We start from the raw sequence: 26,596 nt of genomic DNA, 5'->3' as shown, positions 1-26,596 counted from the left end.
TTATGACGGCAAAGTTTGGACGCAGTTTGACCATCACCAGATATTGGTTGGAGTCGATGTTGGCGACACGATTGGTCCTGTCATCGATAATGTCGTTGAAGTGCCGTCCGTCAATCAAAACGTGGTCGATTTGCGATTCTGTCTGCTGTGGTGATCTCCAGATTTAACGATAAGGGAGACAAGTGTTGGAAAAGGGTGCTACGTAAGGCCATGTTCTTGGTGGTGGCGAAATGAGTCGTGAACCGTTTTCAATCATCGGTCTGAATTCATCCTCCTAGCCTACCTGAGCATTTAGGTCGCCTATGATGATCTCGACGTCGTGGCTCGGGCAACTTTCGTACTAGCGTTCCAGCTGCGCGTAGAATGCGTCATTGTGTTTCCGAAGTGTGGGCTGTGTACTTGGCCGTGTTGCTGAAGTTGAAGATCGGCCCTTGATCATCAACCTGCACATTCTTTCGTTGATCGGCCACCAACCGATCACGCGCATTTGTATATCGCCCATGACGATGTTCCCACCTCACATGTGTTGCTGCAACTCTGGTAGATGGTATGATCATCTCTAAACGTTCGCACCGTGAAACCTGTCCAATACACCTTCTGCATCGCTACGATACCAAACCCGCGGTCCTTCAGTAGGTTGGCGAGTATGCGGGTGCTCCCAATGAAGTTGAGAGATCGGCAGTTACACGTACCGAGTTTCCAATCGCAACTCCTTTTTGATCGTTGGGGTCGTTGCCATTGGTCTCGGTTCTTTTTGGCTCGACGTTCGCATTGGAACTTGGCCTGCCTCTCTTCAACTTAGTGTTCTTAGAGCACTTCTACAGTCATTAACTGGAGGGCTTTATTTGCCTGTCATTGCATGAATTTGTACGCTGTGTGGCAAGTACAATGATACACTATGCCCAGGGAGTCGAGGAAATTGTCCCGACCGCAACGGTAATCGAACCCGCCGTCTCCAAATTGGCGATCCATAGCCTTAACCACTAGGCTAACTGGAGACCCCTGGTTTGTATTATTCTGTTGCTGATTTTCAGTTTGAATGATTTTTCACGTCTGGCTCGTAGGACCGTACACCAATCTCCTACTTTCCAGAGGACCATAGTGCACAGTTCAGCTTAGAATCCTTTCTTGGTACTCAGAATTTGATCAGCTGCCCCTAACATGACGCTTTTGTGAGCCGCTCCTCATGCTGAACATACGCTCAGGTTTGCAAAAGTAATCCCCCCTTCCCTGTTCGCCTACGACCAAAGTTTCCACCGCGGTTGGTTACCCAATCTTCCCTAAGGGTGCCCGTAGCCCGGCCGATGCCACGCGGAGGAAGGAATAGCAGTTACTGGACAGAGGATAGTGATCTCAATGGGGTTTACATAGCGCGAATTACCAAGTCTTTACCGTGCCACATGAAGAAGAGATCATCTCTTTATATCCCTTTCGTGACGAACCAGCACAATTGTGCTGTTGAGCGGTAACAGCTTTGCATATTTGTTTCGTCTGTTTATTCTTATTCTTTGTTTTATGTGATGTAAACTGTTTCGATGCCCGCTTTCTCCAGCAACAGCTAATCAATTTTGCAGAATGGTGCGCTACAAACCGGATGAAAGTAATCCCCAACAAGTGTGCTATTATAACTTTCTCGAAGAAAAATGATTCTTTGCAGTTCAATTACGATCTCTTCGGCATTTCCATTTAAAGGACTAATTGCATTAAGGATCTAAGCGTGTAGCTGGATAGTGAGTTGTCTTTTCAGCAGCACATATCGTATGCTGTCGGAAAGGCGTCCAGAAACCTCGGCTTCCTGTTCTGTGTCGGGAAAGAATTCACCGACATCTATTGCCTGAAGCAGTTGTATTGCTCTCTGGTGCGCTCAACTTTAGAGTATTGTTCGCCGGTATGGAATCCTTACTACTGTAACGGAGTGGATAGAATTGAAGCTGTACAACGAAGGTTCCTCCGTTTCGCTCTCCGACGCCTTCCATGGAGAGATCCGTTTCGTCTACCCAGTTACGAGAGTCGTTGTCAACTCATTCATTTGGACAGTTTTGCGATTCGTCGGAATGTGGCCCGAGCTCTGTTCATCTCAGATGTGTTAACATCAAGGATCGATTGCCCGATTTTGCTGACCAATATCCAACAGCATGTGCAAAGTAGAGCTCTACGAAACCACCGGTTTTTGGAAATTCCTGTCCGTCGCACGAACTATGCCGCTTTTGGATCCCTTGGTGGCCTTCTTAGACTTTTTAATAGGGTTGCTGATGGTTTCGACTTTCACCTGTCAAGGGCAGTACTTAGTAATAATTTTAAATTGATTTTATGTAGATCCAATATCATTAGGGCATAAGTTAGCCTGTTGATAGCGAAAACAAATAAACAAATAATTCAGCCATTACTTATACTTGTATGTGTGCAAACAAACTTTTGTTTTCATTGCCTGTGACTCTCTCGTTGCCGTGAAGTTTTCGTGAAATGTATTTCGAAATGAATATTAACCCTTATGTGGCCGACAGGGTACCCGGGAAACCGAGCGCCTATTTAAAAAGCACAGTGTAGAAAAAAGCAAAAAGTGTGTCGGACACATAACGGTTTAAAAAGCCAAAGTTCTACCCAAACAGCATCAAATTATGCAAATACATAATAAGAATTTGTGAACGACAACTAATGTTTAGTTAGCCCTATTGAGCTCATGATGACCCAGACAGATTACGCTGAGCGTACGCAGCGTGGTGAGCATCAGCTCATTCCAAAGAAGGTTAAATGCCAGATGACATACACTTTTCGGGGAAACGGTACATTCGGGGAAACATTTTTCGGGAGAACATTTTTCGGGAAAACATTTTTCGAGAAAACAAACTTTCGGGGAACTGGTTTTCGGGGAAATGTCGTACAATCTGAAAAAGTTTTATTGGGTTTCTTATGAATGTTTCGACTTCTTTGATAATTCGCAAATTCACAGAATTATCATTTCTCAGCTACATTTCACAGTGATCAAACTTATTTCGTTGACTTGTTGCGCATCAGTCGACCTTGCCATGAACTCAAGCAAACGTGTACCTCTCAGCCACTGCGGAGTGCGAAGTCGTGTGCGAAATTCTACTGTGATCAGTGAAGAGAATTGTCAGATAAAAGAGGCACAAAACAAGCAACAAAGAAGACGCGGCGATTAATCTTTATCCCAACTGGTAACAGATACTGACATGATCTCGAAAATTTTGGTTGCAGACAAAACGGAAGCTGAATTTGTTGCGTACTTATCAACTTGTGAATAATCAATTATTACCAACCCAAAATCAAAACTTTTTGATGGTACATCTTCAGCAGCGTTGCAGTGTTTACCGACTCGAAGTTACCGCTCGAAAATCTCTAAACTCGAGGTGTACGATCTTTGTCCTATTCTGTTCAAGTTAGGGAAAACCTATGTTGCATTGGGTGGAATGCCGCAACAAATTCAGGTTGCGAAATTGTCGTTATTGTTGCGCGATGGTTGAATTTTGATTCACTGACTGTGATGATAATGAATTTGGGATGGGTAGTCAAACTAGAAATTTGAAGACAAAGAGTAGTTCTTTCAAATGAGGAAAAATGTTTCGTTGGGAAATCTTAGAGCTCTTGAGAGCCAAAGTTGAGCCATTTATATGGAGATCTCAGTTTTTTTGCGCTCCGTCCCGAAAAGGATATAACAATTCAGTGGCATTCGTGGAACCGCGAAAAACTCGCGAACGAAACGTCCAATTTGGGTCTCCTTTATTTTGCTCTGTTAGTTTTCACCCAAAGAAGGTTAATGAGGCAAGAAACAAGAAAAAAAGAGAATTTTTGATAAAACGATTTTTTTATACATTTCCAACAGAGACTTGGACTTGGTTAGAGACTTGATACATCAAACAACGCTGGCAAGACAAAGTTTCCCGGGAACAACTACCTAGTTTTTCATAAAATCTTAAAAGTTGCTAGAAAATAAATTGGGGTGGAAGCAGGCTCAGTAGTACTTCTCAAGATCAACATAATTTTGGATCATGCTCTACAAGCTACGAAAAAGTTACTCAGAAATGAGTATGACTCACATAAATCTGATTCCAACTCAAATGAATGTGTGGAACCTTAAACACTCTTTGTTAACATTTCTTAACAAAACCATAAAAAAAATCCAATTCCATTTGTCCAAACTATCACTGAACTCGGAAGCTCAATGTGTGGATAGCATTTGTGTAATGTAGCAATTAATGATGGAACACGCGGTTAGAAACTCAGAGTTGGAAACCGATCAAATTGAAAATCTCAGAAATGCATAAGAGGAAAAAACATAAATAAAAAAGAAAAAAAAAAGAGGATAAAAAATTAGTATAAAATGAATAAAACAGAAATATTCATTATTGTCTTTTCAACCTAACTATTGCATACTAGTGATCATCTATTACGTAACGTAGTGGCGTGGCTTAGTAAGGAGGACAAAGAAACTATGCTTCTCATTAATTAACATTTTTCGAACGATATGTATTATGAAGCTAGGTACATAGTGGGAAAATGCAACATCAAAGCACGCCAGAGTCCCACCAGGTTCCACAATAAGCTATACTCACCCAGTACTACTACGGCAGCGAAATCGATTTGTCTCATCTTGTTTGATATGCTGTTACCAACACAAAAAGGCGCGAAGAAATGCTCTCGCCGTGCTTTACACTTTTCACGTGCTTGGTGCTATATCCACCTGTTGTTGGGTGAAAACTTGCAGTGCGCGCCGCTTCGTAGACGCCTCTCCTTGGTGTGCCTAAGGGTGTTCCGCACTCTCACTTTTTCACCACACCAACCACGCTGACTCCCAAACACCACCCTCCCGTTTCAAAAATGGTAATAAAGGTTTCGAAATCACCGAATCGCGTCCACCACTAGCGAAGGACCAACGTAAACTAATCTTAATCCGTTCCGTACGTGGCCAAGAAGCTTAGCTTCCTTCCTAGCTTCCTAATGATCGCGTTATGACGTATTGGTATCAAATCGACAACAAGCTCGGTACGTCAGATGTATACAGTAGCGTGCTGATGATGACTGGTCAGACGGAATGATTGAGCAATGACGACGACGAACTACGCGAACGCAGCAACAACGGCGCTGAATACTGCTGAACTGGTTAATTGATCTTGTAAAGTTCGAATGAGATCTCCTAACGCGCGCAAAGCCCAGTCAGCTATCGAGACGTCTGCGTGCCTCTCAATACCACCACGCTTCACCACCAACAACAACGGTTGGTGTTGTTCTGAGACGTAGACGCCGTGCGCTGCCGCCGCCCGGTACACGCGCCTTCGACTTCTGAATGGCGTGGCTTATGAGCTTAGATTATACCAACTCTTGGAAGAGATTTACATGGATCCAATGCTTTAGCCACCCGCTGAGGATGCATGAACAGGAAGTTCTTGACGGGTTTCTGATTAAACCTTACAATGCAGTCGATGACCAAATAGAAGTGTTGCCAGTTTTGCAGATGAGAAGGCCGTCATATTTGTATGATTTTTATCTTCTATCTTCTATCTTCTATCTTCTATCTTCTATCTTCTATCTTCTATCTTCTATCTTCTATCTTCTATCTTCTATCTTCTATCTTCTATCTTCTATCTTCTATCTTCTATCTTCTATCTTCTATCTTCTATCTTCTATCTTCTATCTTCTATCTTCTATCTTCTATCTTCTATCTTCTATCTTCTATCTTCTATCTTCTATCTTCTATCTTCTATCTTCTATCTTCTATCTTCTATCTTCTATCTTCTATCTTCTATCTTCTATCTTCTATCTTCTATCTTCTATCTTCTATCTTCTATCTTCTATCTTCTATCTTCTATCTTCTATCTTCTATCTTCTATCTTCTATCTTCTATCTTCTATCTTCTATCTTCTATCTTCTATCTTCTATCTTCTATCTTCTATCTTCTATCTTCTATCTTCTATCTTCTATCTTCTATCTTCTATCTTCTATCTTCTATCTTCTATCTTCTATCTTCTACCTTCTATCTTCTATCTTCTATCTTCTATCTTCTATCTTCTATCTTCTATCTTCTATCTTCTATCTTCTATCTTCTATCTTCTATCTTCTATCTTCTATCTTCTATCTTCTATCTTCTAGCTTTTGAATTTGTTTTAATTCTCCAGAATTAGTTTTGATATATTTTTTTAAATTTAAACAACACTGCCATCACTGCTATTGCACGTTTATCGCCATGCAAATTGGTGTGCAATGACTTTTTTTAGCTCATTCAACGGAGATCCCGCAGTTCGAAACATTGACACTGATTTGAAAGAGCCTCAATAGCGAACGCACTGTGAGAAACGTACACAGAACCAGGTAGGCAGAAAATGGCCGTAAAATTTTTTGGAATCTATAGACAAACTAACCAATAACATCAACAATTTTCTTTTTCATTTTGTTTATATTTTTGTTTTTTTGTGCCTTTTTCATAGAGATCAGAGAGAATTAGAGTTCGTTTCAAAAATTGAATAAGGCAGCATCTATTTTTTACGTAATACAAAAACCGAACTTTATGGACCCACCTTCCCCCTTCGTAACTATTTTTGTTTGAAAATTCTATTTTTTTTTGTATGGATCGTAACGCTCAGCCGTACTCCCCCTCTCTGTAGAGCGTTACGTAATTTGTGGATGGCGCCTAAAGGAATTGTGTATGGAGTACAAAGCTTCTACTCTGGAGTCACAATGAAAACTTTATAGAAACACTTTATTCTATTGTTTTTAAACTAGTTAGTAGATTGATATAAAAAAATTCTCTGAAATTTTTGTTGTTTTTGAGAAGAACCTTCATATTCGTTGTTCTTAAAAATTAAAAATATTTTAAAATATGAGAGCCAAATTGTGATTTTCCTGAAAGTAAAGTTTTGTCGTCTTTTTCCGGTAAAGACAGCTAAGAATAGTTGAACAAAAGATATTTGAATTTCTGGTCTCCCAAATGCCCATGGTGCTGCTGTTGAACCACTTCGCCACCTCTTATGCTCTGTTATGGCTCTTTTTTACCGCCTCATACCGCGCCACCACTCGCTGACTAGGGGCGACCAGCCGAGGCGTGGATCGTTAATCGTTTGGTATCGTTTTGATTCGCTCCGCGTGGTAACTGACCAACCTCTCTAGGACGGATTTGTCGAGCCGGGTGGATTAATTCACCCGCCAGGAACTGACGATGTCTTTGAACTTGCGATTACCGATGCGCATGCTAGGGCGTACGATTTTTTGATAATGGTAAGTTTCCAGTTCCCAAGTAGAGCGCTCAAGTAAAATTCCTCCTTTTTCCGTAAGTAATTTTGACATTTGTTTAACCGACAGCATTTTTACGAAACGATGCTGTAAGAAGGATGTGAAGAATAGGACACTGCATACGGCGGTTGATAGATAAATTGTTCGTTGTTCGTGTGGCGTTTCGTGGCCTTGTTGTTTACGATTTGGACTTAGAGAAATTTCGCTCGTTTCCTCAGGAAATGTGATTGAAATTTAAATTTAATTTTTGCGCGCGTATGGGGAAATTCCAGATAGTGAGATTTCAACGGAGTTCCAAGGGAAATGCTTATGAGAGACATTGCGCTGAGATTCTGAGGGAACTTTTAATGGTATTACAGCGAGAACTATGGTTGGATACTAATTATAAATTCTGCAATATTGGAGTTCAGACTACGGTGGGAGGAATTCTGCTGGGACTCTGACGGTTACCTTGTGGAATTTGAGACGAAATACGAGGTAGGACAAAGCTTCACGGGGAATTTAATGAAGATCCACGAAAGATTCTTTGTGATGAATCTTTTGGCATTCCGTACGAAGGTTTTTCTTTGGGGTTTCGCAGAAAGTCCTCTTGAAATTCCTCCAGATGTTCCACCGAAAAATCCACCAGAAGTTCGCACGGGATTCTCATAAAATGTTTCTGAGATTTTCATTGGAAGTTCTACAAAAAATCCCTCCGTGAGTTCCTTCTAATTCAGGATTTATTTATTTGTTTGTTTTTTATTTTGGGATCTTCTAGGAGTTCCTTCAGGGTTTTCTCCAGAGGTGTTTTCTAAGATTCTACCAGGAGCTTTTTCGAACTTTTCTACAATAATTTCATCCGGGATTTCTTAAGTATTTTTTTTTCGGGGCTCACTCAGATATTTATTCGGAGATTCCCGCAGGAATTCCATTAGGGACCATTTCAAGAGTTTCTTCTAGGATTTCCACAGGAATTAATTCTTAGATTCGTCCTGGAGTTCTTTCAGTGATTCTTCCAGGAGTTCTTTCTAAGAAACAACTTTTTGAGATTCCTCTAGGTTTTTTCTGGACGTTTCTTATGTAAATCCTCAAAGAATTCTTTTTGTAATTTCTCTATCTTCTTCCGGGATTCCTCCAGGAACTCCTTCTAGATTTCCTCTAGGAGTAAACTTATGGGTTTCTCTCATAGCTTCTTCTGGTATTTCTCAAGGATTTTCTTCTAAGATTACACCAGGGGTGGCATCAGGGACCTCTCCAGAAATTTTACCCGGGGTGTCTTCCGGAATTTTTTAAAAGTTCTTTTCGGATTTTTTTCAGAACTTCCAGACTCCTGGAAAATAAGTCAAGGTTCTTCCAGGAGTTCCTTCTAAGATTTGTCCAATAATTCATCCAGGATATCCTTCCGGGATACTTCTACTGAGATTCCTTGCAGATTACATATTCTGGAATTCATTCTAGAAGTTCCTTAAAATTTGCTCATGGAAATACTCCAGAAGTTTTTTTTATTCTTTATGGAAGTACTCCAAGACTTGCTCTTGAGTTCCTTATAAAATTCCTATAGTTTCTTCCCAGATAAAAATCTGAAGACATTCCAAAAGGTTCTGGAGAAATCCTAAAAAAAATCGTGAAGGAATCCCTGAAAGAACTTCTAGAATAATTTCATAGGAATCATCTGGAGGAATCTCGGAAGGAATTTCTAGAGAATTCCATGAAGGAATCTCTGAAGGAATCCCGTATGGAGTTACAGGAGTAATCCTAGAGAGAACTCCTGGAAGTTCTGAACAAATCCTAAACAAATTGCTGGAAGAATCTCTAAGGAAACTTCCCATGGTATCCCAGAAAGAACTCCTGGAGCAATCCTGAATTAATTTCTAGAGAGATCTAGGAAGGAATTTCTGGAGGAATCCCAAGCAGAAATTCTGAGGGAATCTCAGAGCAATTCTCGTAGGGATCTCGGAACGAATTCCTGGAATTCAGAAAGATTTCCTAATAAAATGGCAAATGACTAATTTTTTACCAGGAATAGTGTATTACGTAAAGCTAATACCATACAAATTTCATTTAAATCGGTTGAATATTGGTGGAGATATCGTTGAAACAAGAAATTTGCCATTTGAGAAGTTTGAGCAAACGAACGTTTTTAAAAATATCACTTCTTCACCGTTATAGCTCTAGAACCAAAAATACTGAACCGATTTCAATCAAGACTGTTCTGTATGTAAAGTATACATGTAGAAATATTGTGTAAAAATTTCATTCAATTTGATCTAGCCGCAATAAAGTTTTAGCCGCTTATGTGGCACAAAGTCACAATAAGCAAAAATGTTTTTTTTTTTTGTATCATGACATTCAAACAGTTATAACTTAAAAAGTTTTCAAGCAATTTGGCCAAGAACAGTTTTTATAATGGTTTTACAGTTTCAAATGTAAATAAAAATCGGAACAGTCATGACAGTTGTACAAACAAAATAGTACACACGGAATAAAATGATTAAAAAGTACCTAAAATATGCCTTGAAGCGATTTGAGTTTTGAATACTAGAAAAACGTATTGAACCGATTTTGAGATTTTTTTATCAGTTTATTGATACTCTGTAAAGAGCTTCGAGTCAAATTTTCAGACGTCTTTACGAGTTACATCAAAATTATAACTTACACAATTTTTAAAACGGGTGAAAAAAATTGCTAAAATCTTATTTTATGATATTAACAATATCTGCGCCAATATCAAACTGAATTTGTTGCCATTGTTATGGTATTAGCTACACATTATATATTATTCCTGGTCAAAAAAATATTTGATTTTGTGAACGCAATCAAAAGCTATACATTATTTTCTGTGTCCAAATTTCATCGAATACAGTCTTTACTTCCCAGGTTCTAGTGCACCATAGAACATTCAACAAACGAAATGAAATGATTATGATGCAACAGTTTTAGGAATCATTGTCTCCTTATCAGCTAAACTCAAATGCTATTTACTTTTTTTCAACACTCGAACTATTTATGAACAATTCATTTTTGGGGTGTCTTTATAAATTTTTAAACTACGTAACGGCAAATTATTCAACCTCAAGAAATTCAATTTCGTGTTCAGATGCAGCCATGCAGAGGGACGACGGAGTACACATTTTAGAGCGACACGGCTAAATACTAATGCACACTGTGAACGCGCAGGCGCGAAAGAAGAAACACAAAGAAACAGAAATGTCCCTTTTACTCACGGAATAATACATCGTCATATTATTCCGTACGGAAAAACAACAACATGACTGACAGCATCGCATGACAGTGCCATCTGTTGGCAAATAGCTTTCTGGCTGCGAATTACTTATCAACTGCGAACGCTTAAGTAATTTTGATTGCAAAAGTTTTACGTGAGCATTACTTGTCCTATCCTTTTACACAGTACTTATCAGGTGGAAACTAGCCATAAAGCTGTTTGAGGTCAGTTATTTGCATCAGCATAGTATAGTAAGCAAGGCAGCTGATATCTGATACCAGATTGAGGAAGATGATTTGGTTAATAGTGTACATTGTACACATTCCGTTCCGTATGGACGAAATGTTGATATGCTGATAATATTAGATCCTAAGGAGAGATAAAAATTGAACGGCTCCATCTCAACGTTAGCATTCCATGGCGAAGCAATAGTAACACGATGTGCAATACACAGCTAAATACCTTTGAACGTACATGACTACCCTGTCCCATTATGATGAAGAAATCAGTTGCTACAAAATCAAATATCTTGCTGTATACCCATATTATAGACGCTATTCATCAAATCAGTGAACGATCAGACCAAGCGGTTGGAAAGTTCAGCAGGACTCCAATCAAAATATTTGATTTGGAATAATTACGGTTACAGATCTATCTTTGTCGGAATAACAAAAGATTCTTTTATTCAGAGTAAGCACAAAGAAGTCTATGTACCAACACATGAGCGTAAACCATTTCAAAGTGGAAACGTTGATGTCTGCGGTGCTCGATTTGCCAAAATGTAAAAGTTCCACGAAGCAGCTTTGGTGAATGGAAGTTGTTTTTATGGGGTGGTCACTGTAATTGCTGACCAAGCCCACGTTTACCCCCGGTCCAGGTAATCGAGTTTCGCACGGAATCAACAAATTCAATCTTTCTTGCTTTTATGATTTAAGATCTTTCGTGTTATCAATACAAGTTTAATCAATATACTTCTACATCTAAATCCATAAATTATTGAAAGATCATTGCCCCCGTTGCTCATAAGGGAGAGCTCATGTACAGCCTGATTGGTACCGGAAAGTATCAACAAACCCATTCCAGCAGATACCTAGAAGCAGTATCACATTTATCGTCTACCTTCTAACTCGGTGAAATAGCTGAGAGGCACGGGACATGCCTCACAATCAACGGAGCACTGTACGAATCCATACCAATATATTACTTTATATATGATTCATTTATCGATCCGGTTCTAGCGATTGCTAGACCCATTTTCAAGCTGCGGCGGCCAATTTGATGCGTTGGAAGGATATAATTTGTACATCTCTTTTAAGACGCGACTGATGTGCAGCGGAAATGATGTGATATTACACGTTTTTTTTTTTGCTGTGTAGTCACTGAAGTCAGTGCCAGTATTGTCTCCAGGGTTGTGCACTCGTTTTGACCATCACTTCATACGACAAACACAGTCCATCAAAACATATTCGATTCACGCAAAAGCCACTCAAGCCAACCCTCGTTCAATGCAGAGTCAACCACATCCAGCAGCAGCGATCGTCTCTTGTTTTCGAACCACACGATGAAACACCGAAGCGAGTTTATGTTCTACACTGAACCAAAACTTCATCCTTTCAATGACTGAAAACTAATATGCTCGCGCCCTTTAACGACAGGCAGTCGAAAATCGGATGACGATCAGACGCTTCGATTTAAAACTGGATGACTCACGCATATGATTGTGTGCTTGTATGCGTATGCTTGTCATTCGATTAAGGTAAGAGTTACGAATTGAAAATCAGCTGACGATCATGTCGCGTTCGAATGCAATCCACTTGTAAAGCTAATGAAAAAATATTGCTTTATGAATGTTGTATTTTTTATTCTTAATAGTAAAAAAAATGGTGTATGATATTTTGAAATAAAAAAAGAGAAAAAGGAGCCGTACAGTAGGTTTAGTTTTTTTTATTAATACATTATTAGGCCTTTTATATTGAAGACGCGAGACTTCAATAATAAAATAAAATAAAATAACAATAAAAAATGTTTTGCACTAATTAATCCAGGGCGAGGTTCAGGAAATCGCTGACCATCGTTTGCAGTGCGCTGAATCTAGGGAGTTCCGTTCAGTTGCCATTTTGGACAAGGCAATGACAATTGGGATGGCGAATCTTCACTGCAGCTATGTCGCCTAAAATATGCACAAATTGATATTTTGACTCGCTAAGTATTCGCAAAGATTCATTGTAATTAATAATGTTTTTCCTTACCTTCACTGAAACTGCAAATTAAAAACTTCCTCAAAAATTTTGCAATTATGATTTGAGCTTCTCAAATTACGCACTTTCTACTTTGGTTACTACTAACAATGGCTGCCGAAACTCGATCAGCAACAAGCTTGATCCGCGCACGCGGGGTGTGTGTAACAACATCCGATTACCAACGGGAGATGCTTATGTGAACTGACTGATATGCGTTGTGGGGCACGCATGATGCAATCATCATTCAGTTCGAAGAGGATTCTCGTTCGATTTGTTCTCACTTGTTTTCCGAATGATGGTTCATCCGGGAAGCGTCGTGATTGAGAGATGGCATTCAATTCGTAATCATTCGATTTCGTCGTGACTTGTCATTCAGTTGCAGCAATCATTCGAATACGGGTGAATCCTATTTCGGATTGTTGGGAATGATGTTGCATTCGTTTGAAGGATGAAGCTTTCCTTCAGTGTACGCCTTGCATTCTATTCATAGGACTTGCTATGTTTGTGTTTGTTGCGCCATGCAATTCTACTTAATAAATTGACCTTCATCCTGGCTTTTTCATATGAGAGTCACCCAGCAGTGAGTGACATAGCTCTACGTCGGAACGACTGTTAAGAAACGTTCGGCTGCACAGGAGATTTGCTGAGGAAGAGCGAGGCCGCGGCAGCCACCGTATCAATGCGTTCCTCTCGAATGTGTTCGTTAGCAACATAGAGACGATCGACCGTAGCGTTGATGGAGGGAGAAGGGCAACGTTGATGTTACGGCTTTTTTGTGTTATGATGGTGATAATGCACAAGACTGATTGTGTCCATGGCTTTGCGTCTCAAGTCTCACACTCTGGGAAGAGTCCGCAAATCGTCTTCCACTCGTCGACCCAGCTAGCTCACTATGTGTTCTTATACACTCAGCGAAAAAAACTAGCGAAATTCATCAAAATACCTTATGAAAATTTGCTATAACTAATTCTTATGGATGACATAAGAATACCTTATGAAAATTGATCGTGCTTGCTATGACAAATTTCATAAGATAGACTTATGAAAAGAACAAAAAAATCTTAAAATGATGCAGACTGGATTCGATCCATGAACCTCGGGATCACCGAGCCCGTGTTTTATCCACACGGCTACCGACGCTTGAGAATTCCTTGATGCTAAACATGAATAAAATCCAAGCCGTGAGACGATTTTACGTCATAGAGTGGCCTTATAAAATTCATCCGAATCATTATGAATTATTTAAACGCCGTTTCATAAGTTGGGCCTTATGGAAATCTTAAGGTTATTTGGCTGAGTGATAGCATTCCGAATTTCGCGGAGTGGGTGATGGTTGGTTCTCTCAGCAGCTGATGCAGCTCGTGATTCATTCGCCTTCTTCAAGTCCCGTCTGCCACCTTCACTCCGATGCAGATGATACGCAACACCTTCTGTAGCGGCGAGGGTGGATGTCGTTTCGGACTTCTATGAGCAAACCCGATTCTTTGCTGTGGTTAGCTTTAAGGTTAAAAATTCAATTTAATCAATTTTAGTACAGTCCAATTACAATTAACAATACTTACATCATTAGTCTAATCAATAATCCACCGATCTGCTACAACAAATATTTCCATAATTTCTTCCGTATTTGTCCTGCAAGTTTATATGTTTAGTTAATAAGTTCAATCTAGTGTACATTAGGATACTTACAATAAAGGAAATTTATAAAAAATAATCTTCCCCTACTTCAATGGTTGGTATATCATTTGCTCTCTTCTGTGGACGAGCTGTTTTGTTTATCTCATGTGTCATTGCTACGGACCAGCTACCTAACAGGCCCTCTGGTAATATTGTTCGGTTGATGCAAGACTACTCGATCCGGGTTGCCAACATGCCCCCGACCGTATTGCCTCAAGAGTCCTTGAGCTGTACCTCTTTGTTTTGCAACCCTCTGTATTGCGCACTTGATCGTTGGCCTTAACATGGCAGTCGCAGCAGCCTGAATTACGTGTCAGCATATTAACTCTCCGTGAAACTTGCTGGTTTCGTTCATCACGACTGTGCTGTCCGAAAGACGAATCCCTGCTCTCTCTGTCAGCTTTGAAACAATTTCCGGTTTGGTCGACGGTGATTTGTTCATCAAGCGATTCGTGTGTGGGAACACACGATACACTTCCTGTTTCAGAAACTCGCTGTTGCCCACCTGCTACCACGGCATCATTACCATACAGAACCCATCCTAACCGGGTTTTTGCGGCAATTGGTTCATCTTCATTACCTTCGCGTATCTTAAGCATCGTTTTTAATCTTGCATTGTCCAACCCTATCAGAATACCGGGAACCGCTCCTTCGTAGCTTACGATAGGGAGGCCCTTCAGATGCGGATATGCGTTCTCAAGTTTCTCGTAACAGATAGACTGCTTCGGTAGTGCTAAACCATCAACAGTTTGCACTCCGCGCAGTTTAAACTGCGTGCCAGAAATCGTACTGGAGATGTCCAGCTCGAGGTGCTGGGAATCCTGTTCTGTACGCATGACACCGTTAGTCCACTGTATACATAATGGAGTTGTTGGCCCATTCACTCCCAACCGCTGAACCAATGATCTTTCAATTAATGTTGAATCGGAGCCGCTGTCTAGGAAACTACACCAGAAATTGGTTCTTCTTGCTCTGCATCAGTTCGCGGATCTCCAGGATGTAATAACCTGTGATGGCGCTGTTGACAACCATCAACGCCACAGTTAGAAGCTTTACACGGCCATTTACCATGAAAAGACAGACAGCATTTGCAGAGATGAACTTCTTGAACAATCTTCCATTTGTCTTTTAACGCTTTGGACCTCAGAAACCTGCAATCCACTGGTTTGTGTCCGGAGGTCTGACAAACTGCACAAAGACGTTCATTGACATCTGAACTCGAAGCTACTGAAGTATTGATTAAGGCTGAATCATCACAATCTCTCATTGCTTCAGACACAGTGTACATTAGGATACTTACAATAAAGGAAATTTATAAAAAATATCAACTATTTTAGGCAACAACTACGATCGTGACGTGCTACTTTCAGTAAAAATGAAATGGCAAACTCACGTGTCATGCCTCGAGCATGTGTGCTTGTCAACAACGCAATCGTTGCTACACTCATCTCTGAACTAACTACCAGAGATGTATGTGCTATCACAATAGATGTATCTGTTGGAAACCTCAACAGGAAATACGTTTATTGTTCGGTTTATTTACCGCATGATGAACCATCCCCTACGGATGCTTTCAAGCAAGTCATTGCATACTGCACTTCAAAAGGCCTTCCGCTAATTGTTGGTAGTGATGCTAATGCTCACCATATAATCTGGGGCAGCTCAGACATCAATTTGAGAGGCTCCAGTTTGATGGAATACTTAAGTAGTACAGATCTTGGATTACTTAACATAGGCAACCGCCCAACCTTCATGGTATCTGGTAGAGAGGAAGTGTTAGACATAACACTTTGCTCTAGCAGAATTAGTCATGAGCTGACCAATTGGCATGTGTCAGATGAAGAATCTTTATCTGACCATCGTTACATCTTGTTTGAACATGTGAATGTTACTTCGCAAACTTTGCGTTTCAGGAATCCCCGGTCAACCAACTGGGATCTCTTTACCGATTTGGTTGCAGCCAAATTTCATGGATACTCACCATCAATTGACACTCCAAGTGATTTAGATGATGCCGTTGATACTACAACGGCCTTCATCATGGAAGCTTTTGAAGAAGCCTGCCCTCTGCGGTCTGTGAAGACCACGAGAGGAACCCCTTGGTGGAACTCTGATCTGGCGAAGCTCAGGAAACAATGTAGAAAGAGTTGGAACAGACGACGTTCGGCTGGATCGGAGGCTTTCAGGCCGGCTCGCAAGGCCTACCAGAAAGCTCTTCGGTCTGCTGAACGATCCGGCTGGAAAAACCTTTGTACAAATGTTTCCAGTCTGAGTGAAGCCAGTCGATTGAACAAAATCCTTGCAAAATCTAAGGATTTTCAAGTGAACGAACTTCGTTTGCCAAATGGTGATTTCACTTCCTCTGATGAGGAAGTTTTAGAATGTTTATTCAGTACACACTTCCCCGGATGTGTGGATATTACATCTTCGGATGAACCTGATGTCTTTTCTTGTATTTATGATTCTTTAGCTTCGGCTCGGAGTATCATAACTTTAGAATCGATTGAATGGGCACTTAATAGCTTTGCTCCTTTCAAATCTCCTGGGGCAGATGGGATTTATCCTATTTTGCTTCAGAAGGGATTTGATCATTTCAAACATGTTTTGAAACAGCTACTTGTTTGCAGTTTTGCTACAGGGTATATTCCCAAATCCTGGCGGGATATTACTGTGAAGTTTATTCCGAAACTGGGTCGCGCGTCGTATGAAGAAGCAAAGAGCTTCAGACCTATCAGTTTGACCTCTTTTCTTCTGAAATGCTTAGAACGCATAGTCGATCATCACATCCGTGATGTTCATCTGGCCAATGTGCCTCTTCATGTGAACCAACATGCTTACCAATCTGGAAAGTCCACTGTGACTCTTTTACACAAAGTTGTTTACGATATCGAGAAGGCATTCGCTCAAAAGCATCGAGGGTGCCTTTGACAACGTGCCTTTCGATGCCATATTGGAAGCCGCACGGGGTCATGGTATATCTCCAATGATTTCCAATTGGATTCACCAAATGCTCAAAAACCGACATCTCTTCTCGACATTGCGTCAAGCGGCGATTAGGAAATTGAGTGTTTGTGGATGCCCCCAAGGGGGAGTTTTATCACCACTTTTATGGAATCTCGTAGCAGATACGCTGTTGAGGCAACTCAATAATAGCGGTTTTTCTACTTATGGTTTTGCCGACGACTACCTATCATTGTTAGTCGGTATGTGCATCAGCACCCTTTTCGACCTGATGCAAAACGCTCTTCAGGTAGTTGAGGGTTGGTGTCGCCAATATGGCCTTTCGGTAAATCCGAGTAAAACATCTATTGTTCTTTTCACGGAAAAGCGAAACCGTAATGGTGTTCGAACTTTACGTCTCTTTGATTCTGAAATCAATGTGACTGAACAGGTAAAGTACGTTGGAGTCATTCTTGATTCCAAGCTTTCCTGGACACCTCATGTTGAGTTCAGAATCAAGAAAGCTTGTATGGCCTTCGGGCAATGCCGGCGAACCTTTGGTACAACTTGGGGTCTAAAACCCAAGTATATCAAATGGATCTACACAACTGTTGTTCGGCCAATATTGGCCTATGGATGCCTTGTGTGGTGGCAAAAGGGCGAAGTGAGAACGGTCCAATCAAAGTTAGGCCATCTCCAAAGGATGTGCTTAATGGCGATGTCTGGAGCGTTCTGTTCAACTCCTACGGCAGCTCTCGAAGTTCTCTTTGACGTTGCCCCACTACACATTCATCTCAAACAAGAAGCACTTTCTTGCACTTACCGCCTATGGGTACTCGGTTTACTAGAGGAAACTCCTGTGAACCGCAGTTTAACACACACCTCGTTGTTTCCACTTTTGGTGAATTGGGACAAAGTTGTCCTTGCTCCAAGTGATCTTACAATTGCTTGTAATTTTCCATATAGGACATTTTCCACGAAATTCCCTTCCAGGGAAGAGTGGACATCTGGTTATCTGGAGAGAAGTATTTCAGACGGCATCGTATGTTACACTGATGGCTCCCTTCTCGAAGGTCGAGCAGGTGCTGGTGTTTATTCTCGTGAGCTAAGACTGTATCAGTCTTATTCACTTGGCAGACACTGCACCGTTTTTCAGGCCGAAATCTTTGTTCTTATGTGTGCAGTGCAATCAGCACTTCAGCAGCACGTAATGGGCAAAGTAATATACTTCTGTTCAGATAGCCAGGCTGCTATTAAAGCACTTGCTTCGGCCAACTCCAGGTCGAAGATAGTTATCGCTTGTCGAACTCAAATTGAGGAGCTGAATTCAGCAAACGCTGTTCACCTTGTATGGGTACCTGGCCATTCTTCCATCGCTGGAAATGAATTGGCTGATGAGTTAGCTCGCACTGGAGCATCACATGACTTCATTGGCCCTGAGCCAGCTATTCCGGTATCCAAGTGTTGGGTGAAGCTTCGGATTGACACGTGGGCTGCCACTCAGCACAAACAATACTGGAATAGTTTGGAGTCATGTCGTCAAACAAAATTGTATTGTACTGAGCCATCTCTAGGGGTGGCAAAGTATCTAACAAATCTGTCAAAGCAAAATTGCAGCATGCTGGTCAAAGCATTGACTGGCCACTGCCGACTCAGTTATCACATGGCGAATATTCAGCAAGCTGATTAATTTGCATGTGATAGCTGTGAATCCGATTATGGAACTTCGTATCATTTAATATGTAACTGTTCAGTTTTTGCGCAATTGCGTTTCCGAGTACTCGGGAAACACTTATTAAGTGAAACTGACTTCAGAAACCTGAATCTTCAGGACGTTCTGTTGTTCTTGACCCGCTGTGGTAAAGAGCTATAGGCTCTCTTTACGCTTTATGCATTATCACAGTGCCCTTTTCAGGGCGCTGTTCGAACCCATTGTGGCACGCTTATGCGTTATTACAGTGTCCTTTTCAGGACGCTATGTGAACCCATTGTGGTACGCTTTTGCGAGTATGACGATCCTATTCCCTTACCTGTCCTTTCCCATGTCCTATCCTTTTTCCTTCCCTTCTCCGTCAGGTAAATGATGAATAGGCTCGTGTTCATGGCGATGGCACAAATTTCCCGAATGGAGGAGAACGTGCCTCTAGAGCCGACCTACTGATACCTGATACCTGATACGATCGTGACTTGCATGATTAGTTTACATTTCTTCTTCTTCCCCTACTTCAATGGTTGGTATATCATTTGCTCTCTTCTGTGGACGAGCTGTTTTGTTTATCTCATGTGTCCAGGCTTGTATACATTCGACACTTTTCACTATCTTCGTTTCGTTGCCGCGGTCGGGTGTCAGCTTGCTTTGTTTCATTCGAGCGCGACCGCTGCCTCTTACACACAACACGAGCGGTAGAACGAAGATCAATAAACAAAAAAGTGGATCAAATCATCGTCGTCTGTCACGGTGACATTTGTCTAAATTTCAGCTTTTCGCAAGATTGATTAAGATTGGTATAATATTAGTTTATTCGTGTGTGATAAATCGATACGACACATACATTTATGCAAAACAGCTCTCTTTATGGGAAAGACAGGAATAACAAAAACCGAACCATCTCCCGAAGACGCAATCGTGGTCAAGCGCATTCATTCGGCATTTTTGTTCCGGACAGTTGTTTGATCGCTTGTGTTGCGAATGTTGGAGACAAAGGCAGCCGAATATCGACAAAAAGATGTCAAAGACTGTGACCGCTAACAAGACTGCATGTGCCATTGCTACGGACCAGCTACCTAACAGGCCCTATGGTAATATTGTTCGGTTGATGCAAGACTACTCGATCCGGGTTGCCAACACCTTCCTTTCGAAAACTCAAAGGGCGCGTTGATCATCTGCACGTAGAGTACATGTTTCGTGAACTACCGGTCTAAGTAACCAACGTTTGGTAGATGGCGCAGACAGACGTTCTAGCTCGAACAAATTTATTCAAATTTTCTATGTAAATTTTCACTAGCGACACCTAGGCAACCGATTGCCACAGTGCAGTCGCGGGCAGTTGACAGTTTGAGAAACCACGTGCTTCCAGCCGCTTACCTACCACCCAATTCACCAACCACCGAAAAATAAAATCAAAACAAACACTGTCAAAATCATTCCTACATTTGCGTCACATTCACAAAGATTTCCCAATGCGAGTGAAGTTCATCCAAATGCAGTTTTATTCAAGTTAATCTATGTAAAATAAAAGTAATAATGTGTAAAATATTTTACAAGAGTCCTGCGCTGATTTGTGCAAAAGATTTTAGACATTAAATAAAAGTCATTTACTCTGCACAAATTATGTGGAAACATTATTAGCGTGCAACACGTGCGGTCTTTTCCCGCCATCCGGCTGGAAGACGACAGTGGTGACAGTTGTTGGTCGCAACGCACATGTGAGGCAGAATAGAGTTAATAAACTATAGAGGAAGAATGTCGCTGGCGTCGCTGCCGAAACATCTCTTGCTGGCGGAGATAGGCCGGGCTATAAGTGTCAAAGCAAAAAAGTATGCAGTTTGACATATAGATACCCGACATGTTTGCGAGCGAGAACAAAGGGAACAGCAGCGACATTCGTCCTCTATAGTTTAATAACTCTATTTGAGGCAGCGACTGAATATGAACGTCGCTAACGCCATCTGTTCGCTGATTGCCACTTGGCAATTTGTGGCGGCCATGTTTTTTACACAAGCTGCTGAGTCAAACTCGAACGTCTGTCTGCGTAATAGAGTTATTAAACTATAGAGGACGAATGTCGCTGCTGTTCCCTTTGTTCTCGCTCGCAAACATGTCGGGTATCTATATGTCAAACTGCATACTTTTTTGCTTTGACACTTATAGCCCGGCCTATCTCCGCCAGCAAGAGATGTTTCGGCAGCGACGCCAGCGACATTCTTCCTCTATAGTTTATTAACTCTATTGTCTGCGTAGATGGTAAACTTCGTGTAGCGAAGAACTTCGTTCGATAGTAGGGTATGGCGGAGTCCAAAGTTAACTCGATTTCCTGCCACAATGCGTCTCTGAATTTCTCTGCCGGTATTGTTGTCGGCACGGCGGTCACCAGTGAGCCCAAGAACACGAATTCTTCAACCACCTCGATTTCATCACCGTCGTCGTCTGAAGGCATTTTAGGAAGTTTCAGAGCATTTTAGAGACCCCTTCACAATATCTTTTGAATCCCCCTGAAATACCATTTCATTTAAAGGTGTTCTTGAAACTCCCTGATACGACCCTGACCAAAAATGCCTCGAAACGCCCCTAAAACCTCCGTAATCCCATTGAAAGGCCCTTGAAAGCATCATAATCCATTTGAAATGCCTCTTAAGCCCATTTGGACGCTTTCAATAGGGTTCCTGCCAGTGTTGGTAAAAACTCAAATTCTCAAATCTCGTGGTTGAGTTGTTTCACGCGCGATTCTAGACTCGCCAAACTCACCGCCGAAAAAATCATGCATGAGTTGACTCGTGATTTCACTCATTGCTTTATTTCTTGGTTTTGTTATTATTTACATCGAAGCTTTTAGGTTTGCATGATAGAACAAAAGCATATTTAACGTACAACACCATTGAATGTCGTTCAAATTGATTTGAATTCGTTTTACAAGCAAACGAGATTTCGGCGCTTGACTCGTGAGAGCGAGATTTTGCATGAAAAACTCGCGCGTGAGAAAACGATTCAGAGTCGCGCGCGAGTTTGCTCACGCAGGAGCGGTTCATGAGTGTGATTTGAGTGTGAGTTTATCAACACTGGTTCCTGCAACGTCCCTGAAATGCTATTAAACGCTCCCTGAAACCTCTAGGAACACCCTTAAAATGTTCCTAAAATACCCTGAAATCTCTTAAATGACTCTAAAATACCTTGAAACGCCCTTTAAAGGCTCCTGAGATCCCTAGAATTGCCCTAAAGCCCCTAGAAACGTCCCTTGATACTATTGAAATTCTCCTGAATTCACCTGAAACAACCCCTTAAAACGCCCGCCCCTGAAGGGGGTTAGAACCCCCTTTTTTGGGATCTTTGGAAACTTTCTGGAAACCCCCTTAGCCCCTCCACAAATGCAAGGCTTGTTCTCGCGAACTATTTACATTCCGTCGTTGAAGCCCAAATTTCTCTCTTTTTATGCCTGTTTTTAATTTACTCGAAGAGATGGCTTTCCAGTCTTGACAAAAATAAAAATACTGCTATTTTATCTTGTCTTGTTGGACAAGATAAAATAGCAGTATTTTTATTTTTGTCAAGACTGGAAAGCCATCTCTTCGAGTATCAACCATACAGTCGAAATACGTTTAGCATGTTTTTAATTTATGCAGTCCCAACCATGTGCATAAAGCGAAGTTCCAGTGTACTCAACTAATGACTTTAATTCAATTTGCACCTATAGGGGTGGTCGTGTTCCTATAGTGCACAGTGGTTCCATTTGTTCAGGGAAGCGGTCATAAATCATTTTCTTCGTTTTTTAAAGGGCAGAATCATTATAAGTGCCCAGAAATAGCATGTTATGACTAAAAAAGGATATTCCAGTTCATTTTCATGATCATCACTTGAAAAATATGAACTTTGAAAATTTTTATTTATGATAAATGAAAATATCATTTAAAAAAACTTTTATTTTGCACATAAATCAGTAGTCAAATATTTTTAATTATTATGAAGAATGGGTCGAATTCTGAGGAATTTCTGTTAAGTATTGCACGTGAAAACATGTATAGCACGATTGTATCATAATAGATTCTTGTGAATAGAATCAGTATTAGCATTATAATTGTTATTTTATTAGTAGGTTCGATTTATACTGCAATAAAATAAATATATGAAACTGAATATTTTTTTTTTCAGAAATAAGGTAGTTTGCATTGTCGAAACACAGAAAAAGTCATCACATATCGAATTAGTATGTATAGCTACAGTACCTAATGCCCAAAAGCGATAATTCTGAAACAATAGTAACAATAGTGCAATTACAGAATCAATTACTTCTGAAATTATTTCAAACAAATATTCAGGATTAATTCACAAAACGTACGTAAAAGAAAAATTTTCAACCATTCAAATATTGCTTTACACAGTTATATGTCATATAATTCATGGGATTGCGTTTTTCACAATAAAAAATATTCAAGTATCTGTCCAGACGTATTTGTATCTTACAGTTGCATTGCAACTGCTATCCAGTAATATAGTACATGGAGTTTTAATCATGTTAGAGCTATTCCAATAAAAGAAATATATACAAATACCCCTCGTCATTGCAATTCAATCAGCGCCTGCTATTTTAAAAGAAATCAATTTGTATACTAAGATTTAACCACAGACAAACAGACGTAACACTCTTCAAAACGGATTGGCACATGCATTTAACGATCAATTCAAATTTCATTTGATTTGCGCGATCGTTCCACCAAATGCGCAAGTGTTCGTTCGCTTTGACGTTTGCCAGTGTACACGTTGCTGAATGATGCAAACGAAAATTACAGGCAATATGTGTAGTGGTGTGCGTGTCAGCAAAACGTCAAATCGAAATCCATCATGGCTGTCAGTGTCGCGCGCGGTTCTACCAACAGGTGGCAGTGTGCTCATGAAAATGACACCGGGCAAAATTTTTGGATGAATTTCCTCTAAGAGTTACGTCTGTTTGTCTGTGATTTAACGTTAATGAATTTATCAAATATTCCGATATGGGATGGGAATCCGAGGAGAAAATACGTTCTTTTAGTAAATATTACCAAAAGAGCGTATTTACTCCTTCTTCTTCCAGCACTACAATATTAGGTACTGAATGGATTTTGAGGAAAATTTTTAAATGTTGGCAGCAAATGCAAAACTTCTTATCAAATTCGACAATTACAAAGGTAAGTTTTGACGAGGCCAAATAAGAATGGTTGTTATGCAACTATTTAGGCATGAATACCTCAATACCTCCAGAAGTGTATTTTTTGTTCATAATTTAAAAAAAACATTTTCAAAGATTGTTTTCAACTAAAATATCCCTCAATTATTGTAAAAAGCTTTGAAATATCTCCTGTAAAAATTTCAGTCATTTTGGTACGCATTTCAGACAATTAAAGAAAAACTAGTTTATATATAATTTTGTAGTTATTTTAATACATATTTTTTTTATAAAAATAACGGGTAACTTCCAATACATCCTGCAAGCTTGTATGCAGATATTTGCAGCTACAACCTTCACAGATTGATTCTCCTACTCAAATCTGATCATTTGCTGGCGGACGATTGATTAAATGTGGTTAAGAACATGTTTGAAATGTTACATGAATTTTTATTATGTATATATTCTATTGGTAAAATTATGTGCCTATTACTCACATCCCCATTGGTCCAAAAACATCCAGATCCGGTTTTTAGCGCTACGAATTGGAAGATAAACATCTATTCTGATTCTCTGCGTTGAAAATCTACTTGCTTTTGTTATACGAAGACGCGGAGTACAACTCAAAAGTCATGTGATTTTTCAACAAATTTAAAGAATGTAAAATTGCATAACAATAGCCACGCTCTCATGCAAAATATGCAACAGAAACTTACATAAAAATAGATTTTCTGCATTCTTGGGAACATTATTGATTTATAAAAATTATACAAACTCATAAATTAGACAATCAATTTTTCGATTTTTGGCCTATGGAGGTACCACTGTGTAGTGGTAAGCAGGCTTGTCCACACTGAGCGCATGAAAATTCTGCTCTTTGGATTTACACCATCAAGCACATCATAAATTAGAAATGTTTTCATCTTATCAGTTAGAAGGATGTTGAAATATTCTAAATGTCATTTCGAACTGTCAAAAAACCGCACCGCAGAGGCACACGGAGCGCGCAAAGAGATTTTCACCCGGGAGAAAACACTCCAGTGAATTTCACTTTGAACGGCCCGTGTGGCGCTGCGGTGCGGTTTTTTGACAGTTCGAAATGGCATTTAGAATATTTCAACATTCTTCTGTCTGATTAGTTGAAAGATTTCTAATTTATGATGTGCTTGATGGTGTAAATCCAAAGAGCAGAATTTTCATGCGCTCAGTGCGGACAAGCCTGGTGGTGAGAGGCCCGTGCACAGAAGTGGCGCCAAGGGAGGGGTTTTCTCAATTTTGGCAAAAGGCGGAGGGGTGCCTACTGTATGAAGCGTCGGTAAACTGTCATTGAACTTTCATTTCGCATTATCGCTAACATTATAGCTTTTTTACTTTTCTGGTCGCGTCATACGATAGATTCGCAAGATACCGTTCCATAGAATATGCCAATGAATGACTTTGAGTCTAGTCACGATAAATTTTCTGCCATCGGAATAAGCTCCAGCACGTAAATAAATGTACACACACATGGTGGATACGAAACGAACGTGAGAATACAACCACTTTTCTCCACGCTACTAAAGCCGCCGATGAAGCCACTACCTTACTGGATGAGGAATAAAAAGACAATAGATAAACCTCCCACCCCTGGACTCTCCAAGGAAAAGTTCAACCCCTCCCACGACTGACGCGATGGTAGAAAATGGCCATGGTAGCCACGAGGACGAACCGATGCTTGTTGGGATTTTCCAATTTTCGTATTCAACAGATGTTGTTTGATTATTGCCTCTAAAAATGTCTGACAGAAATCCAATTCTCAACTTGCTTTTGTTTTGACGTGCCGGCAGTCCAGTGGCATTGTCGGTCCTGTTGTGTGGCACTGACTGTCGTCCAGACTGTGGATGGCAACAACTCACCTGACTTCTAGCAACAACCAACCGACACTGCCAATGGGGATGGCACGAACCAGATCGAGACTAAACTATACAAACGGTGGTGTTGTAGACGATCCAATAGGAAAACCCTTGGGGTGCCATCAGTCTTCATTGGCTGTGCAACTGGTCCAGCCAACACGATGAGCAGCTTTATCCCACAACAAGCCGGATACCCATCGTGTTCAAACAGATTTAATGAAAAAGGCTTACGCTAATCGTTGGTGTTGAAACAGCTTCCCTACTGCGAAATCAGACGAAACTTAGTTAAAAAGACGAAATAGAGAAAAGGTTTTGTCATAGTCCAGCAGAGAAAATTATACTCTAGGAAAACAGTTGGAAAAATGGAAATAGTCTGCGTAACTTATTCGTTGCACAGAGTAGACTAATTACTAATTCAATAATGCTCTTCAGGTACATGGTTGTGCAGCACAGCTGCTTTTTAGAATATTCATTCAAATAAAAGTCTTACTATGACAGGCACAAATTGGGATTTTGTCAAAACAAAACAGAAATTGCACCATTTAAACA

The 26,596-nt window shown here is 40.4% G+C and overlaps 1 protein-coding gene and 1 long non-coding RNA gene across 3 annotated transcripts in view; both read right to left on the bottom strand.

Annotated features, from left to right (window-relative positions):
* LOC109426379 (uncharacterized) overlaps nucleotides 1-5,068 on the bottom strand; it is a 30,546-nt gene extending 25,478 nt beyond the window's left edge. The window contains exon 1 of one of the 2 annotated variants that reach the window (XM_019701865.3): nucleotides 4,572-5,068. In XM_019701865.3, the coding sequence (XP_019557410.3) occupies nucleotides 4,572-4,608 (37 nt within the window). In that variant the 5' untranslated portion in view covers nucleotides 4,609-5,068. The remainder of the gene's footprint in view (nucleotides 1-4,571) is intronic. The other variant, XM_062848869.1, reaches the window with a different exon arrangement.
* A 7,300-nt stretch (nucleotides 5,069-12,368) lies between these two features.
* Nucleotides 12,369-13,145, bottom strand: LOC109429447 (uncharacterized). Its single transcript, XR_002134745.3, has 2 exons — nucleotides 12,694-13,145; nucleotides 12,369-12,614 (listed from the first exon to the last, which is right to left on the bottom strand). It is a non-coding gene; the product is annotated as an uncharacterized LOC109429447 (long non-coding RNA).
* Between the last annotated feature and the right edge of the window lie 13,451 nt (nucleotides 13,146-26,596).

Source organism: Aedes albopictus, chromosome 2, assembly GCF_035046485.1.
Source record: "Aedes albopictus strain Foshan chromosome 2, AalbF5, whole genome shotgun sequence".
Lineage (NCBI taxonomy): Eukaryota > Metazoa > Arthropoda > Insecta > Diptera > Culicidae > Aedes > Aedes albopictus.
Note: the sequence above shows the minus strand (reverse complement) of the source record. Positions and strands in the feature narration are given on the sequence as shown.